General features: G+C 40.9%; 1 protein-coding gene across 2 annotated transcripts in view; it reads right to left on the bottom strand.

The window, feature by feature from the left end:
* LOC124124141 (A disintegrin and metalloproteinase with thrombospondin motifs adt-1-like) overlaps window positions 1-10,842 on the bottom strand; it is a 105,351-nt gene extending 94,509 nt beyond the window's left edge. For both annotated transcript variants that reach the window (XM_048388708.1, XM_048388709.1), the window contains exon 1: window positions 10,252-10,842. In XM_048388708.1, coding sequence (XP_048244665.1) covers window positions 10,252-10,554 — 303 coding nt within the window. In that variant the 5' untranslated portion in view covers window positions 10,555-10,842. The remainder of the gene's footprint in view (window positions 1-10,251) is intronic.
* Window positions 10,843-19,064: the final 8,222 nt, after the last annotated feature.

The raw sequence follows: 19,064 nt of genomic DNA, 5'->3' as shown, positions 1-19,064 counted from the left end.
TCCTGTGAACTATACTGAACCAAATAAAAAACTTCACAATCCTAAAATTTTAACATTTAGACCAGTTATCATTGTTGGCCTTTATTGTATATTTTAACAGTAATGGCCACGTATTGTCTTCAGATAACTACCGTTTTTGTGCAGGTGAATCGATCAAAATCATGTGCACAGCACTATAGTGGCAAAAGTGGTTTTCACGTGCAACTGGTCACGTGGCCATAATACTGCACGTGTTTTCAGCCATACTTGTTAGCAGTCATTAACAAAAAAGAAAAACACAAGAAAACAAAAGTCTTTACGGCCATTTGTCATGCCACGCCTTTCAAATGTGCAACGTGAACGTGCCATCGGCATGTTTCAGACGGGAACGTCCGTAGCTGAAGTCGCAAGGACGATGGGTTGTAGTCGACGGACTGTTTATGATTTACAGACGCGTCTACAGCAAACGGGTACCACCGCTGATCGCCCTCGACCAGGTCGGCCACGTGTGACGTCACATGCAGAGGATCGTCAGATTGTCTTACGTCACCTCCGTAACCGATTTTTGACGGCTACATCAACCAGAAATGAACTGTTTAGGGGTAGACTGAGTGCGCAAACTGTTCGAAACCGTCTGAGAACTGCTCACCTTCAAGCATAACGGCCATACTGCGGGCCGATTCTGACTCAATTACACAGAAGTCAACGTCAATTGTGGGCACAGTGACACTTACGATGGACTCAGGGGAATTGGAATCTAGTCGTCTTCAGTGATGAATCCCGATTTAATCTTCGATTTGCTAATGGTAGGGCGAGGGTGTGGAGGCGCCGTCATGAACGTTACGCCCAGCGTTGTGTACAGGAAGTTGACAGATTTCGAGGCGGAAGTGTCATGGTGTGGGGTGCTTTCTGTGGCAATGCGTGTTCCAGGCTTCTTGTTATCCGTGGCAACCTCAACGCTGCTGCTTACCGCGACCAGGTACTGGCACCAGAACGTCTGCCTTTTATGGCAGCACATGGACCCGGTTTGATCTTCCAACACGACAATGCCAGACCCCACGCAGCAATTTTGACAAGGAATACCCTTCAGAATGCGAGAGTCAACGTCATGGACTGGCCGTCAAGGTCTCCCGACCTCAATCCCATCGAACATGTCTGGGATGCTCTTGGCAGAAGTCTGCGCACTCTCCAGAACCAACCACAGAATTTGCAAGATCTTGGCACCATTTTGCCGCAACAATGGCGTCGTCTTCCCAATCATGTGTTCGCAAGCATCACAAGGTCCATACGGAGGCGTTGTGTGGCAGTTGTCAACGCACATGGTGGCCATACACGCTACTGAACTTGTGTGCCATCAGATTCTCGTGCTTGGGACTTATGATTTAAACTGTTGATGTTATTACCGAATACCGTAGGTGCTTGGAACAAATTATGGTTACCACCGTTAATCAAAATCCTATCTTCTCTGATACAATTTTCCGTTTTATATCATATATGGGATTACTTTTAAAAATGTGAAGTTTTTAATTTGACTCAGTATATGTTCACTGGGCCTTTTTGTAAATGGCCTAATTGCAGCACTAACAAAAGTTATTACTGGTGTTGTTTTTCCATCCGCAGTTTATGATAGAATATGTAACTGATTTTGTAATGGAAACTCCAAAAATATATTTTTGAGAAATCCCAAACTATCAAAAGGCACCAGTTCACCACAAGACAGATCTATGTGCCAAGTTTGGTGAAGAAATATGGTACGGTTTTCAAGATCTGCTCCGGAAACGAAATGTGACGGACGGACGGATGAAGGGACGGAAGGACGGACGGACGGCACCCATTCCTATATCCCCCTTCCACTTCGTGGCGGGGGACAATAAATATATACTGATATTTGTTCGTGAAAACTGACAGGCGCATTTCAAAATCCCTTAAACTCAACAATAGGGAAGACAAGGGTGCATTTTGTCTCAATATTCCTCAATGATCTCCATTCAAAGTTATTTCAAACCTGATCGTAATACTAGTACACTTAATGGTTTAAATATTTGTCATTTGTCCCTTGCCGATGACTTAGTTCTATTTACAGATTTTTAAAAAAAAGAAAAAAAAAGAAAAGTGTTCCTTGATGGTTTAAGAGTACTTTATACGTTTGGGATACGAAGACATGCATGAACCAAGTCAGCCTGACAACCCGATACCGTTAGTTGTCTGTTGACCCGTGAAGATCCGGGGTAAAATAGGTCTTCTCGATTATTTATAGACCATGATGTTGGTCCTTCCGCATTCATTGATTTTGCGACGTTAAAGTATAAGAACACGGGTATAACCCATGAGTCTCATAAAGACAAGCGTGCCTAGGGACCATTTGCTATTCGAGGTTGTTTTTTTGTTTTTTAGTTTTTGGCTTGCTTTAATCTTCTTCTTCTTTTTTTTTTTTTTGGGGGGGGGGAGCGTTTTTCATAAATTCAAACTGTAAGCCTGAACAGTTTATCAAACATATTGCAACAATTTTGTGGGTGACTATTTGTTTCACTTTTTGTTCAATAGTCTGAAGCAGAATGATTTGTTCAATCATTATTTGGGACCATTATTTGGGGTGGTGATTTTGGTTTAGCCTGATGCTTGATCTTCCTGATAACTCGCATCTTTTAGCTAACATCTGGTATCATCACTGTATGACAGTGATTCATAAACACATGCTCATAATAGAGTCTGAATGAGACAATATCGACTCTGCATTAAACAGATATTTTTTTACGTATATGAAAAGGGTTTTGTCGGTTCCATTCATTGTCGCTGCACGTGAGCTACCAGTATAGCTGGAATATTGCTGAGTGCGGCGTAAAACAACCAACCAACCCAGGACCTTTGAATTTTAAAGTAAATACAGAAAGAGAGCTCTCTTTCAGTTCGTATGACTTCAGCCTACACATGATGGAAATGAAATGAAATTTCGTTCTTGAAAAAAGTTCTTTTAGTGATGTAACAAAAAGAGTATATTATGTTAAAATTATTACTGATTTCTTTAGCAATTATTTCACATAGGATAGACATCAAAATTAACAGGAAGAACCTTTTTTTCAAATAAGATTATATTTGTGTAACATCTGTTGAATCCAAAACTATTCTGTTAAATTGAAAAAAATAAATGCAAAAGCTCGTCGTACGTTCATCTTGGCGGAACTATGTTTCTGAAATAAATTCACGTACAGCAATGTCTAAGGTTTGGTTGGTTGGGTGTTTATAAATAATCGAGTAAATAATCTGTAAAATCATCGAGTCTGGACCAGACAATCCAGTGATTGATATCATGAGCATCAATCCACGCAATTGGGATCGATGACATGTATCAACCAAGTCAGCGAGCCTGACCACCCGATCCCGTTAGTCGCCTTTTACGACAAGCATAGTCACCTTTTACTGCAAGCTTGGGTTGCTGAAGACCTATTCTACCCAATCATATAGCTGGAATATTGCTGAGTGCGGCGTAAAACAACAAACCAACCAACCAAACCAATTCTACCCCGGAATCTTCACGGGTCCTAAGGTTTGGACTATGGTACAAAGAATAAGGTACAAAGAATAAAAAGTTAAGGTTCCAAATCTTGTGTTCACCTTCTTAAAGAGGGTGACATAATTAACTGATAAATCTTATATAGCCATTAAATTAGGAGAAACGTCAACTAAACATCTTCATCATTATGTTCCAAAATTTCAGAAATTTAAAGACCCACAGGAAAGAAAGAAAATTAAGTTTAACTCTGAAAATGGTGAAGATTAATAATGAAGTATTGTTCCATTCATGAGCTAAATACTTCCTTGTGGCAAGCTTATGATACTATGTGCTGATATCCACTATCAGGTACTAAAATATTTACCTAACTCCTGTTTAGAAACATATATAAATATATGAAATATATTTGATAATATCTGGACAACGGGTAATTTCCCTTCGTCATGGCGGAATGCTGTTATCATACCAATACCAAAACCTGGCCGGGATGACACTGATCCTTCAAATTATACGCCAATACCGCTTACTAACTGTGTTTGTAAGACTATGGAAAGAATGGTCAATAATAAATTAATATGGTACTTGAAAAAAAAAATCTTATAACAAATATTCAATGCGGTTTCAGGAAAAATAGAAGTACTATTGACCATTTGGTTAGATTAGAATCATTTGTGAAAAGTGCTATCATCAATAAACAACATACCGTATCTATATTTTTCGATCTAGAAAAAGCATAAGATACGACCTGGAAACATGGAATTCAAAAGGATCTTAACGAGATGGGTTGGGCCGTTTGCCTTCTTTTATATCACAGTTTTTAACAGACAGACATTCCCAGGTACTTGTGGGATCGACCTTGTCTGATTTTTACGATTAAGATAAAGGTGTCCCCCAAGGTAGCATCTTATCAGTAACGTCGTTTAGCATAAACATAAATAGTTTATCTATGGTTTTAAATGACTGTTGACGGGTCTGTGTTTGTCGATGATTTTCATGATGTCGAGGTAAAAATATACACACGACTGAGAGACAGTTGCAACCTTGTCTGAATAAAATCAATGAATGAGTGAGTGAGTGAGTGAGTATGGTTTTACGCCGCTTTTAGCAATATTCCAGAATATCACGGCGGGGGACACCAGAAATGGGCTTCACACATTGTACCCATGTCGGGAATCGAACCCGGGTCTTCGGCGTGACGAGCTAACGCTTTAACCACTAGGCTACCCGACCGCCCCATCAATGGATGAGTAGAGCGGAACGGCTTTAAGGTTTCTAAATCTAAAACCCCAAGGTAGCATCTTATCAGTAACGTCGTTTAGCATAAACATAAATAGTTTATCTATGGTTTTAAATGACTGTTGACGGGTCTGTGTTTGTCGATGATTTTCATGATGTCGAGGTAAAAATATACACACGACTGAGAGACAGTTGCAACCTTGTCTGAATAAAATCAATGAATGAGTGAGTGAGTGAGTGAGTATGGTTTTACGCCGCTTTTAGCAATATTCCAGAAAATCACGGCGGGGGACACCAGAAATGGGCTTCACACATTGTACCCATGTCGGGAATCGAACCCGGGTCTTCGGCGTGACGAGCTAACGCTTTAACCACTAGGCTACCCGACCGCCCCATCAATGAATGTGTAGAGCGGAACGGCTTTAAGGTTTCTAAATCTAAAACTAATTGCATCCGTTTCTGTCGAAAATATAAACTACATAGGGACCAAGATTTACGTCTCGCTGGAACTCCAATCAAAGTTGTAAAGGAAGCTATTTTTTTAGGAATAATGTTTGCTCATTATCTTACCTTCTTACCACATATTAAATATCTGAAAGCTACATGTCTGAAGGCACTGGGTTTATTGAAAGTTGTTTCTAATTCCAAGAGGGGAGGGGACCAGTCAACCCTTCTTCACTTATATAGATGACTCATCCGTTCTAAACTAGACTATGGCTCCATCATCTACAGTGGAACCTGTAAAAGCAACCTTAAACTTTTAGATTCTATTCACCATCAAGGTCTAAGACTCTGTCTTAAATCTTACCGAATCTCCCCTATTGACAGTGTGTACATTGAGGCCGATGAGCCATCTCCAAAACAGCGCCGTATAAAATTATCATAACAATACATAACGGAATTATATTCAAATGAGTCAAATTCAGCTTACAACTGCGTTTTTAATCCTCTTTATGGGGATCTTTTTAATAAGACGCCATCCCTTATTCCACCACTAGGAATCAGAATTAAACCTTTCATTTCTGATGCTAATATCGAACTCCAAAATACAACTCCTTTCCGCCTGTTGTCTTCTCCCCCTTGGCAATTGGTGAAGCCACAGGTGGATCTTACTTTATCAAAGCTAAAAAACCCTGAAACGAATCAACTACATTTTCAACAGGAGGACAACCAGGTAGGAAGCGAATATAACACTTACAAATCTATATTTACAGATGGATCCAAGGATGGTGGTGCTGTTGCCAGTGCCAATACCATTGGATCCAAAACTTAATCAATTACATAACTAGATAATTCTTTCATTTTTACAGCTGAATCAAAGGCCATTTTAACTGCTCTAGAATATATAAATAAATAATTAAAACATAAAAAATTCATTATGTTTTCGGACTTGCTATCCTGTCTTCAGGCAATTCAAAATACTTCGTGTCAACATCCAGTTTTACTTAACATCACCGTCTTTTGTTGGTTACCCAGCCATGTTGCGGATCCGGGGTTGAATAGGTCTTCATCGACCTATGCTTGCCGTAAAAGGCGAAAATGCTTGTCGTGAGAGGCGACTAACGGATTGTCTGGTCCAGACTCGAATATTTACAGACCGCCGTCATATAGCTGGACTATTGCTGAGTGCGGCGTAAAACAACAAACAAACAAACAACAGCCATGTTAGGATCGTTGGTAACATAATGGCTGATGCTGCTGCAAAGGCAGCACTCAACAAATCTTTGACACCACTTCTCATACCCAAAGGCCCATGAAGATCCGGGTAGAATAGGTCTTCAGCAACCCATGCTTGCCGTAAAGGGCGACTATGCTTGTTGTAAGAGGCGACTAACGGGATCGGGTGGTCAGGCTCGCTGACTTGGTTGATACATGTCATTGATCGCAATTGCGTGGATCGATGCTCATGATATCAATCACTGGATTGTCTGTTCCAGACTCGATTATTTACAGACCGCCGTCGTATAGCTTGAATATTGCTGGATGCGGCGTTAAACAACACACAAGAAAAACAACCAGCAAGGGACAAGAAATGCTTCTTCGGATTGTCCTTGTTCAATTGATATGCCAGATGAGCATGATTTAAAAATGTCCCAAACAGATAGTGAAAACTACTAATTTACATAATTAAACTGTGCAAGATATATCATGTTAACTTTAATTTAAAACACCAGTCAGGGAAAGAAACTGAATGCATTCAATTCGAAACGGTTCACCAATGACACATCCCCCAGAGATCGTCATGCTCCGTCTGATACAGAGGTGCCTTTCATATGGGGAATACACAAGCATTTGGTCCAACGAAAGAAGAGAGTCTTAAATATTGATACACGTCCAAAGAACAACTGTGTGATACATAATGCTGTTTGTGAAGACGTTTTCAATATTTAATACATTCTTCAGTCATTTTAAGGCAGTCTCTCTCGGGATTGGTCTCGCGAGAAAATCAACAAACATACTTGTCCTTCTTTTGTCAGCTTACGGGTCGGTTTCATGCCCCAAGAGAGGCTTGAACTGCTAATTTGTTGCTAGCTCGGATTCTGGTCACGCGAGAGTAGATGAGATACGACAGAATTTTTTAGTTCGGGTAATGTGGACAGGTGCACCTATTTCAAACATTCCTGACGGGTGAATAAGTTCGGTGAACCAATTCTATTTTGGACGAACATAACGTGAGGGTTACTCCTCGCTAACGCAAAAGGTTGAAATAATATTTAAGTGACTGAATTTTGACATACGCCGCATTTTATCCCCCTGCCTGTAAATAATGGAACTCGGGTTGGATGGAGAGCATGCAGAAGCCACGCCGTCGGGGTATGATGGTGAGGTGAGGTGAAATGGGGTTTAACGTCGCGTCCAAGATTATTGCACTTATATAGCGACATGCATGCACGTGTATGTGTGTGTGTGTGTGTGGCTGCTTGTACTAGTTCGGACTAATACCGATTTATAGTGCTAGCTCACTGAGATACCATGACGCAGTTTAACATGAATACCCCACTCCGTATACTGACTCCGAGCCGACCAGTCCTTGTTTTAGCCCCTTAATGCCGAGCGCCAGACAGGGTAACAACAAGTACCATCTTTTAACGTCTTTTGGTATGACGCGACCGGGGATCCAGCCCCGGACTTTCCGCCCTCCGGGCGGACGCTCTACCACTAGACCACGGAGGCGGTCACTGGGGTACGATGAAACAATTAGACAGACACAATGTACCCAATTGATACTTTTGTTAATTTGTCGGTTTGTTGTTTAACTATGAAACATAGAAAAGCATTGCTAAGAGAGTAACACTTGATTAAATATTGTTTAACTATTGGAGTAACTATTGACTGGTAGAGTAACAATTGAGTGACTAGGGGGAACAATTGATTGACTGGGAGAGTAACAATTGATTGACGTGGAGTAACAATTGATTGACTAGAAGAGTAACAATTGATTGACGTTGAGTAACAATTGATTAAATAGGAGAGTAACAATTGTTTGACGTGGAGTAACAATTGTTTGACTAGGAGAGTAACAATTTGTTGACTTGGAGTGACAATTTATTGATCAACTACGATATTATCAATTAATTGACTAGGGGAGTAACAGCTTTTACGATGTCTCAGTGTTACCTATTTGTCAAACACGTAGATTTAGGCCATTCAAAAGTGTAGATTAGGTTAAGAAAATAATATCGAGTCTCGATTATCTGCCGAAACAGATTCCACTGGGCGTTAAAATAAAAACGAGGTGGAAATCATATGAATTGATCACTGAAAAATCAGCGAAGACAACAGGTGTTCGCGAAAAGGATAAGCTTGTCCTGCTCTTCTGGTAGAACCCGCCGCTCACACAATGCGCGCAGAAAAGTCTAACGGCGCACAGCGCGTTTGTTGAAATCAAAAAGCTATGCTAACACTGTGGTATTAACATTTCAACATAGATATCGAGGTACCATACAGCTTGGAGATTTGTTATTGATCCTTACTAAGAAATGTATGGCGTTGATACAGCACAACATTATAGAAGCTGCATTAGCATATTTTGTGCTTCTGTCGAATGCTTTGAGAGAAGCTATGGAAAATATCATGAGAATATAGGAAGCGTGTTGAATTAACGGTGTAATTTAAAACGGATACACACACAAACACACACACACACAAGTAAGTAAGTAAGTAAGTAAGTAAGTAAGTAAGTAAGTAAGTAAGTAAGTAAGTAAGTAAGTAAGTAAGTAAGAGGCGACTAACGGGATCGGGTAGTCAGGCTCGCAGGTAAGTAAGTAAGTAAGTAAGTAAGTAAGAGGCGACTAACGGGATCGGGTAGTCAGGCTCGCGGGTAAGTAAGTAAGTAAGTAAGAGGCGACTAACGGGATCGGGTAGTCAGGCTCGCTAACTTGGTTGAAACATGTCATCGACCCCAATTGCGTGGATCGATACTCATGATGTCAATCTCTGGATTGTCTGGTCCAGACTTGATAATTTTACAGACTGTCGTCAAATAGCTTGAATATTGCAGAGTGCGGTGTTAAACCACAAAGAAACAAACAAACAAAACACCTGATATTTCACTGAAGTGAACATAACACTTTGACGGAACTATTTTCAAGAGTTACCTCCCCTCAAATTGTCTCCCTTTATCGTAAGTGTACACAAACTGTTGACTTCCTTTTTACGTTAGTTCCACACTGACAAGGCAAAATAATGACATATGGTTATTTATGGAGTTAATATCGCGTCATGCCGTTTGTTATAAACTGTAAATTTATCATTTTACTCGTCAATCGAGACTGTTCGTTTCGATAAGCTCCATTTTTGTTACTTGACCAGCGTGTATTCTTTCGCTCCCAACAGCGGTCTCGTAGTTATCAAGAATATTTTTTGTTGAAGTTAATTTTATATATATATATATGTAATATATATATATGTAATCATATCTATATGTATGGTACACAATTTTCGTGACCCTAAATATCTTTTCGTTGCTATTGTTTATATTTTTTAAGATTTCCAAACAGGAAACTACTTTTTTAGTCGCAAATACAAGGGGTGGTGAACCGTCCCTGTGTGTTAAGTAGGGAGAATAAATGGGATATTTGTTGCCACGAGTGAAAATAAGTCCATTTTTCCGTCACTCGTTGGTTGGTTGGTTTGTTGTTTAACGCCGCACTCAGCAATATTCCAGCTATATGACTGCGGTGTGTAAATAATCGAGTCTGGACCGGACACTCCAGTGATTTGGGGTCCTTTTTGCTATTAATGCCTCCTAACGGATTTCGGCACGCGTGCGCGCTTATAAAAACGTCACTCGTTGAGGGAAACATGATATTTCACTCGACACACGATGACACATAGAAGATAGCTGTGTAACAGAACATAACAAGCAGAAGATAGGTGTGTAACAGAACATAGCTGTGTAACAGAAGATAGCTGTGTAACAGAACATAACTAGCAGAACATAGCTGTGTAACAGAAGATAGCTGTGTAACAGAAGATAGCTGTGTAACAGAAGATAGCCGTGTAACAGAAAGACCTGCACCAACCTGGCATGGCTCAGATTCTACATCAGCTCGCAGACTTTTCATCCTGGGCCGGACATTTGATGGGGCGGTGGTGCCGGTCTCGGTCTTCATGTCGCACTTGTTGGAGCCGATGTCCATGCTGACGGACCTGCACTCCCTCAAGTACCAACACATGTGGGAGCACCTGTACACGGAGGACAACACTCCGGACTTCAAAGACTTCATGTCCAACGTCTCGCTCCTGTGTTGGTCGACCTTACACCCGGCTTGTAGGGTCACGGGTAGCAGGCCCGCCAACAAAAATATTACTCGGGACAAACACATTGTGATGCTTATCCAAACGGCGATACACTGGAACACATCCACCTGTATCTAAGACATCCACCTGTATGTTAGAAGCTTCTGGTGTAACTAAGGTCCCTACGAGATATGCAACTTCGTGTTTGCTTTTCCAGAAGACTATCGATCCGGCGAGTTATCCCAAGAGGAATTTTCGCTGATCATATTAAGCGTAGTTGTTCTTGGGTACCCATCCCTATATTGTTGCGGCTGGTCTGGTTAGTTATGCATGCAGTGCCTTTAATCATCAATAGTACTTATCTATATCGGTTTTCAAAGGAGCTATTTACAGTTCGGTGTGAATGGTCAGTTGTCGTCCTTCGATTGAATATATATACAGGTGCATTCAAAGTAGGGTCGTCTTGTGTTGGGCTCTTTTCCGTCATGCCATTCAAGCATTATATTGAGGCACGGTTTCATTGCATATTTAATGGATTGACAAATGAAAGCAAACCAAGCATCTTCGAATTCAAGAGGTCATTCGGCATTCATCTGATGAAGGCGCAAGAAGTAGCTCTGAAACGTCGTGACAAAGATTGGTTGGTTGGTTGGGTTGGTTGCTTTGTTGTTGTTGTTGTACGCCGCACTCAGACAAGCATAGTCGCCATTTAGAATAGGTCTTCAGCAACCCATGCTTGTCGTAAAAGGCAATTATGCTTGTCGTAAAAGGCGACTAACGGGATCGGGTGATTAGGCTCGCTGACTTGGTCATCGAACCCAATTGCGTGGATCGATGCTCATTATATTCATCACTGAATTGACCGCCGTCATATAGCTGGAATATTGCTGAGTGCGGAGTTTAACAACAAATCAACCAACCCACTGTACCAGTCCTGACTGATGCCGATTTATAGTGCTAGCTCACTTAGATACCATGCCGCAGTTTAACATGAATACCCCACTCAGTCACAGAATACTGACTCCGAGCCGACCAGTCTTTGTTTTAGTCCCTTAATGCCGAGCGCCAGACAGGGTAACAACAAGTACCAACTTTTTCAGTCTTTTTGTATGACGCGACCGGGGATCGAACCCCGAACCTTCCACTCTTCAGGCTGACGCTCTACCACTAGACCACGGAGGCGGACGACGATCTGTAATAAATGTAGTTAAGATCATAATGGTTTCTTTCGGGCATCACTCTTATCCGGAAAATCATTATATTATCTTTACACATTTACAAGCTATTACATAATGATAACCTATTTGAAAGACGCTAACATAAATGGATAAACTTTGTAAAACAGATCTTCGACGATCTTGGCCTTAGTTTCGTTTGGCAACGGCACAGTTTTCAAAGTCCAAATCATCTTTAAAATATGGTTAGGAACAATCTAAATGATATCTATTTGATATCTTCCAAAGGAGCCATGTATACCATTGATAAAAATGAATCCCTGAATTTCGAAAAAAAAATTAATATGAAGGTTAGTATTTGACGAGACCTCATATTTAGAACCTCCATAAACAATCTCCCAGAAAATGAATTTGCTTTTTAAAAGTAAAAGATTAGGAACACTTAGAAAATTATCCAAATTTTGTAAAATTATAATGCTGCTATTTAACCCCACCACTATGTCTCGAAACTGAACCCTTTAATGTTGATGCATGTCATCGTATGCCAATTGTGTGGATCAATGCCCATGATGTCAATCACTGGATTTTCTGTTCCAGACTCGATTATTTACCCGTGAAGATTCCGGGGTAGAATAGTTCTTCAGCAACCCATGCTTGCCGTAAAACGCGACTATGCTTGTCGTAAAAGGCGACTAACGGGATCGGGTGGTCGGGCTCGCTGACATCGATCCCAATTGCGTGGATCGATGCTCATGATATCAATCACTGGATTGTCTGGTCCAGACTCTATTACTTACAGACCGCCGTCATATAGCTGGAATATTGCTGAGTGCGGCGTTAAACAACAAACCACCAAACAAAATCTGAAGCCACTGCTCGGAAAATCTGTTGACATATATTGCATTTTGTGATGTTTATGTTGATGTATCAATGCTGTACCTATAATGACGATGATAGCGGCCTGAGTGTAATTACGTTCAGTCTAGTATAGTGAGTCAGTCCGGTCGATTTCATATTGAACTGCTAACGAATTAATGGTTGGTTTGTTGGTTGGTTTGTTGTTTAACGCCGCACTCAACGCCGTCATGCATCAACCTAGTCAGCGAGCCTGACCACTCGATCCCGTTAGTCGCCTCTTACGACAAGCATAGTCGCCTTCAACGGCAAGCATGGGTTGCTGAAGACCTATTCTACCCTGGCGCTTCACGGGTAACGGATTAATTAAGTTTCATCGTAGCCTTTTCACAATCACCATTGTACATACTTAGCGTTGCACGGTTAGCGTCCAGTCACGCAGAACTCATCAAAGTGTGGAAATGTTTCAATGATCAATAGACCAAAAAATAAGTAATGACCACCTGCGTTTTAACGTTGCCATTTTTTCTTACATTGGTCTCAACCTAAATGATATGAAAGTAGCAATGTGTCGGGAGAAGCACGGCATGTTTGATTTCAGTAGTCTTCTTGTATTATGATGTTTGTGTGTTTGTTTGTTTTTAACGCTGCACTCAGCAACATTTCAGCTATATGACGTTGGTCATAAATACTCGAGACTGGACCTGGCAATAAAGTGATTGAAATCATGAGCATCGATCTACGCAATTGAGATACGATGACATGCATCAACCAAGTCAGCGAGTCTGACCACCCGATCCCATAAGTCGCCTCTTTTGACAAGCATAGTCGACTTTTACTCGCCTACTTGGTTGATGCATGTCATCGATCCTAATATCGTAGATAAATGCTCATGATTTCGATCACTCACCAATAGTTCAGCTATATGACGGCGGTCTATAAATAATCAAATCTGGACCAGACAATCCACTGTTTAAAGCTGCACTCATCAATATTCCAGCTACATGTTTATGACGGCGTCTGTAAATAATCGAGTCTGGACCAGACAATCCAGTGGTTAATATCACGAGCATCAATCAGATGAAGGAACATATGATCAATTACACTGGAATGAGTCATTTGCATGTAATCAACTTGTCGTAAAAGGGATCGGTTGGTCAGGCTCGCTGACTTGGTTGATGCACGTCATCAATCCCAATTGCATGGATTGATGTTCATGATATTAATCACTGGATTGTCTGGTCCAGACTCGATTATTTACAGACCGCCGTCATATAGCTGGAATATTGCTGAGTGCGGCGTTAAAGTACAAACCAATCTGAAATCAATTGTAAGAAGAAAGAACTATTTGACGTCGGCAGGTAATATAAGATTTCCTTGAATGATAAATGAATTTATAAGATCAATAACATAATAATTGTTTTTGTGTTTGGCATTGTGTTTCCAAATAAAATGCTGAACAAAATACTACAATATGATCATTAAGCCGTTCATGAACATGTGGTTGTGTTGTGTCACAAAGACCTTGGTAACGCGTAAAATTAATAGTGAGGTAACCATATACTTTTCAACATGTAGCTGGTCTGATGCCGTCTAGTAGACCCGTGAAGATCCGGGTTAGAATAGGCCTTCAGCAACCCATGCTTGCCATAAAAGGCAACAATGCTTGTCGTGAAAGGCGACTAACGGGATCGGGTTTGTTAGACTCGCTGACTTGGTTGATGTATGTCATCGATCCCAAAAGCATGGATCGATGCTCATGTTGTCAATCACTGGATAATCTGGTCCAAAATTGATTTATTTACAGCCGTCATTTTGCTTGAATATTGCTGAGTACGGCGTTAAACAACTTGCTATCGTCGTATTATGGCCTCTTAGAATCTTGACTGACAGGGGAAACTGTTCGATTTCGATTAAAGGTGGATGTTGACATGACACGTTATCAATAGCCTATAGGACCCGTGAAGATCCGGGTTAGAATAGGTCTTCAGCAACCCTTGCTTGCCGTAAAAGGCGAATATGCTTGTCGTAAGAGGCGACTAACGGGATCGGGTGGTCAGGCTCACTGATTTGTTTGTTTGTTGTTTAACGCCGCACTCAGCCCAGGTTCGCTGACTTGGTTGATGCATGTCATTGATCCCACTTGAGTGGAGGCCCGTGAAGATCCGGGGTAGAATAGGTCTTCAGCAACCCATACTTGCCGTAAAAGGTGACTATACTTATCGTAAAAGGGGCGGTCGGGTAGCCTAGTGGTTAAAGCGTTCGCTCGTCACGCCGAAGACCCGGGTTCGATTCCCGACATGGGTACAATATGTGAAGCCCATTTCTGGTGTCCCCCGCCGTGATATTGCTGGAATATTGCAAAAAGCGACCATACTCACTCACTCACCCTCGTAAAAGGCGACTAACGGGATCGGGTGGTCAGGCTCGCTGACTTGGTTGGTGCATGGTGCATGTCATCGATCCCAATTGCGTGGGACCCGTGAAGATTCCGGGGTAGAGTAGGTCTTCAGCAACCCATGCTTGCCGTAAAAGGTGACTTTGCTTGTCGTAAAAGGCGACTAACGGGATCGGGTGCTCAGGCTCGCGGACTTGGTTGATACATGTCATCGATCCAAGTTGCGTGGATCGATGTTCATTCTGTCAATCACTGGATTGTCTGGTCCAGACTCGATTATTACGGACGGTCGTGATGTAGTTGGAATATTGCTGAGTGCGGCGTTAAACAACAAACAAACAAACAATTGCGTTTATCGATGCTCATGATGTCAATCACTGGATTGTCTGGTCCAGACTCGATTATTTACAGACCGCCGTCATATAGCTGGAATATTGCTGAGTGCGGCGTTAAACAACAAACCAACCAATTACGTGGATCGATGCTCATGATATATATCACTGTATTGTCTGGTCCAGACTCGATTATTTACAGACCGCCGTCATATAGCTGGAATATTGCTATACCTGACCACCCGATCCCGTTAAGTCGCTTCTTACGACAACCGTATAGTCGCCTTTTATTGCCTTTCTGTCCCTGACAGAACTTTTGTGATCCTAAAGTATCCTGCTATTGATATTGTTGGGTTCTATTATTCATAATACTGACAGCAGTGTCAGCATTTTGATATTTCGATTTTAATCAATTCAACTTTTTCAAAGAATCAAATTTCAGAGATCGTCTCCTTTTTCCTCTATTATCGTGACATTGTATTTGAAAAATATAATTGGCTACCGATCGTACGTGTTCCGTTACTTGAGTATGTTCAGTTGCACAAGTCTCGTAAAAAATAGATTTCAAAATCTCAGTGTCTTAAATTAAAGTATGTATCACCGAAAATTCGCATTTTCATCGTCAAACATGACATTATTTTTCAAAATAATTTTACTATTTAATTTTTTTTATTGTTGTTTAACGCCACACTCTGTAATATTTCAGCCAGCGGCGGTCTGTAAATAATCGCGTCTGGACAAGACAATCCAGTGATTGACATCATGAGCATCGATCCACGCCACTGGGATCAATGACATGCATCAACCAAGTCGCCTCATACGACAAACATAGTCGCCTTTTACGTCAAGCAAGGGTTGCTAAGTCCTATTCTACTATGGATCTTCACCGGTCTGTACCCTCCTTACTCGTTCATGCACAAAACAACCTGAAAATGGAAAACAGTATTTGTGTTAATTTGTTCACAGCCATACCGGGGCGGTCGGGTAGCCTAGTGGTTGTTAAAGCGATCGTGGTTAAAGCGATCGTGGTTAAAGCGATGAAGATCCGGGTTCGATTCCCGACATGGGTACAATGTATGAAGCCCATTTCTGGTGATATTGCTGGAATATTGGTAAAAGCGGCATAAAACCATACTCACTCACAGTATACATTATACTGTTTATTCAGCAAGGTGACGTAGGCCATCGGCCCATGTCACAGCAGTTGTACAGCAGCCATTATTGTAATTGAAATTTACATCAGCAGTTTTGTCCTTAATTGCATAGACTTAAACTTATATTATATAGAAATATACATAGCCAAATTTCTTATGATATTACATTTATCACTTGACATCAAGACAATGAATTTATGTAATGTGGGAAATACTTAGTAGTTTCTTAGAATGTGCCGTTCACGCAATTCGGCATACACCGTGCATACAAACAAGAAATGATACTCATCCTCAACGAAACCTTTTTTACCAATGTTGCCAATCTTCATTTCTTGGAACATTTGCTTATCTGCCAGTGTCAATTTTTAGTTGGTGAGAACTACATCTAAACTTTGCTAAAGCTACACGAAACTTATGGATAGAACTATACTGAATATAATACTCTTGACAAACTATAGGTTTTTACATAGAGTAATTGAATGTTTTTGCACCATGTGATAAGGATGCATGCCAGTAATGCTGATGAATACATTTTGCTCCTATCATAAATTCTGATAAGAATGACTATTTGATTATCCCAAACATAGCCAAATCCCATTTTTAATAATACATTTCTAAACTGTGAAGCCCAATAGTAATTACACCAATATGTTATACACAGCTTGTAGGCATAAATATATACAGGGTATCTCCCACATTCACCATGTACAACATGATTTGGAGCTGACGACTTCACACCCAGAGAATATTTGCATGCCTGGACATGAACGCCTTCAATAACTCTGCTAAGCTTACAATCTGAGTCAAGTTCTAGTCCCCATATTTCGGCACCATACAATAAAACTGACATCACTTTACCATCTAAAACTATGAAGAAAACATACGGCAATAGATGTTACATCCAATCTGTGCAACTGCGCATTTCGTGCATTTGGCAGGCCGTTTGTCTATGCCCAGTGGGCAATACAGCTTGCCCAAAGCATGCAGAGGACAGTGACGTGTATAAGCTATACAATCTTATTCACAGAAGTCAAAACGACAAAGTTATTTCATAAGGATCTTTTCAACGAGTTATTTTACAAAGATCTGTTCACTGAATTGTTTTCACATACGGGTGCATCAACAATAAATCATGAATTACTATTTACATGGTCTCTTAACTGTTGTAAAACAACAAACAAACAAACAAACAAATCTTATCTGTGCAGCACATGAATCTGACCGAAGAACAAAATGTTTTGGGTGATGATCTGTTGTTTTTTTCTCAAGCATCGCGATCTTTGAACTTGCCAGTTCATTTGCATCTCTGCCAGCTTGCCTCTCATTCCATATGGCACAACGACCCGTGAAGATTCCAGGGTAGAATTGAGATCGATGACATGTATCAACCAAGTCAGCGAGCCTGACCACCCGATCCCGTTAATCGCCTTTCGCGACAAGCATAGTCGCCTTTTACGGCAAGCATGGGTTACTGAAGACCTATTCTATCCCGGACTCTTCACGGGTCCGATGCTCATGATATCAATCAATGGATTGTCTGGTACAGACTCGTTCATTTACAGACGGCCGTCATATAGCTGGAATATTGCTGAGTGCGGCGTTAAACAACAAACCAACCAACCAACTCATTTCATATGGCCCAATAGGCCGAAGAATCGTTAAAAACTGCACATACTGGCTCTTGGACAAGAAACACATTTTCGAGGCAAAAGCAAACCATAGTTTTGCTTTGTTTTGACGGCCCTTGTCACGTTCTGTTCTAGTGGCCACCACTGATGCCAAGTGTTGAGTGTGACATTCAGTGAGCTCCTCATAAATTCTATACTCTTCACATTTGTCATAACTGTCATTTTTAGGTGAATGAAATCCAAGATTGAATTCTGTATTAAAAGTATTTCGATAGATGTGATCTTTCACTGGTGTGTGGCCCATATGTTTCCACATATAGTCCGTACATCTGTGTTAGCAAGAGATACTGTTCAAGGTATTCTCGGTGTATTGATGATCGGCTGCAGTGAGATTCTTGCCACTTTTTCACTCTTGGAAGGAAATTGAATAGGAATCTCACAAAGTCCGTTGACACTTGAAGCATCCTGTCTTTAGTTAGTTTTCCTCTCATATCACCCTGGTTTGGAGTAGAACGAGAAGAATCATACTTAACTTCAAAGTAACAGTAATTTCTTCCCTGCAAAGTAGTCATAGGAGTACACTCTTCTGCTTTGATCTTTCCTCCGCTTTCTCTTCTAGACCATTCTCTCAACTTTTTTGTTGTAAATGTGGTTCATCTCGCCACCTGTAAGACACCAAAATGACTCGAATAAAATATGCCTTTCTCTAGCTGACATTTTCCTGGCACACTTGTATTTGCACGTCCCAATGCAATCTTGGTTTGTTTTCACACTTCGTTCGGGAACCTTCCAACCCCTTGTGTCGATGTAACTGCCTTTGAAGTTTTCTTTGGGTCTTTGTCGAGGTACTTGTGTCTCTTATCTCTTTCTATTTCTCATGAATGTATCTGTACCTGCGTTGATGAGGAGGGGGAGCATAATTTGAAAGCTGTTCATCAGATTACTGATCCTCAGATGCCCTGGACGGCTGGTTGTCTGACTCTCCAATATTAATGAGAAATAGTTGGCTTTAAAATTTACATTAATCTTTTACATATTGAACTGCCCATACCAT

The sequence above is a fragment of the Haliotis rufescens genome, unplaced genomic scaffold, assembly GCF_023055435.1.
Source record: "Haliotis rufescens isolate VD_foot unplaced genomic scaffold, xgHalRufe1.0.p SCAF_77, whole genome shotgun sequence".
In the NCBI taxonomy this organism is placed as follows: Eukaryota; Metazoa; Mollusca; class Gastropoda; order Lepetellida; family Haliotidae; genus Haliotis; species Haliotis rufescens.
This window is presented reverse-complemented; position numbering and strand designations above follow the sequence as displayed.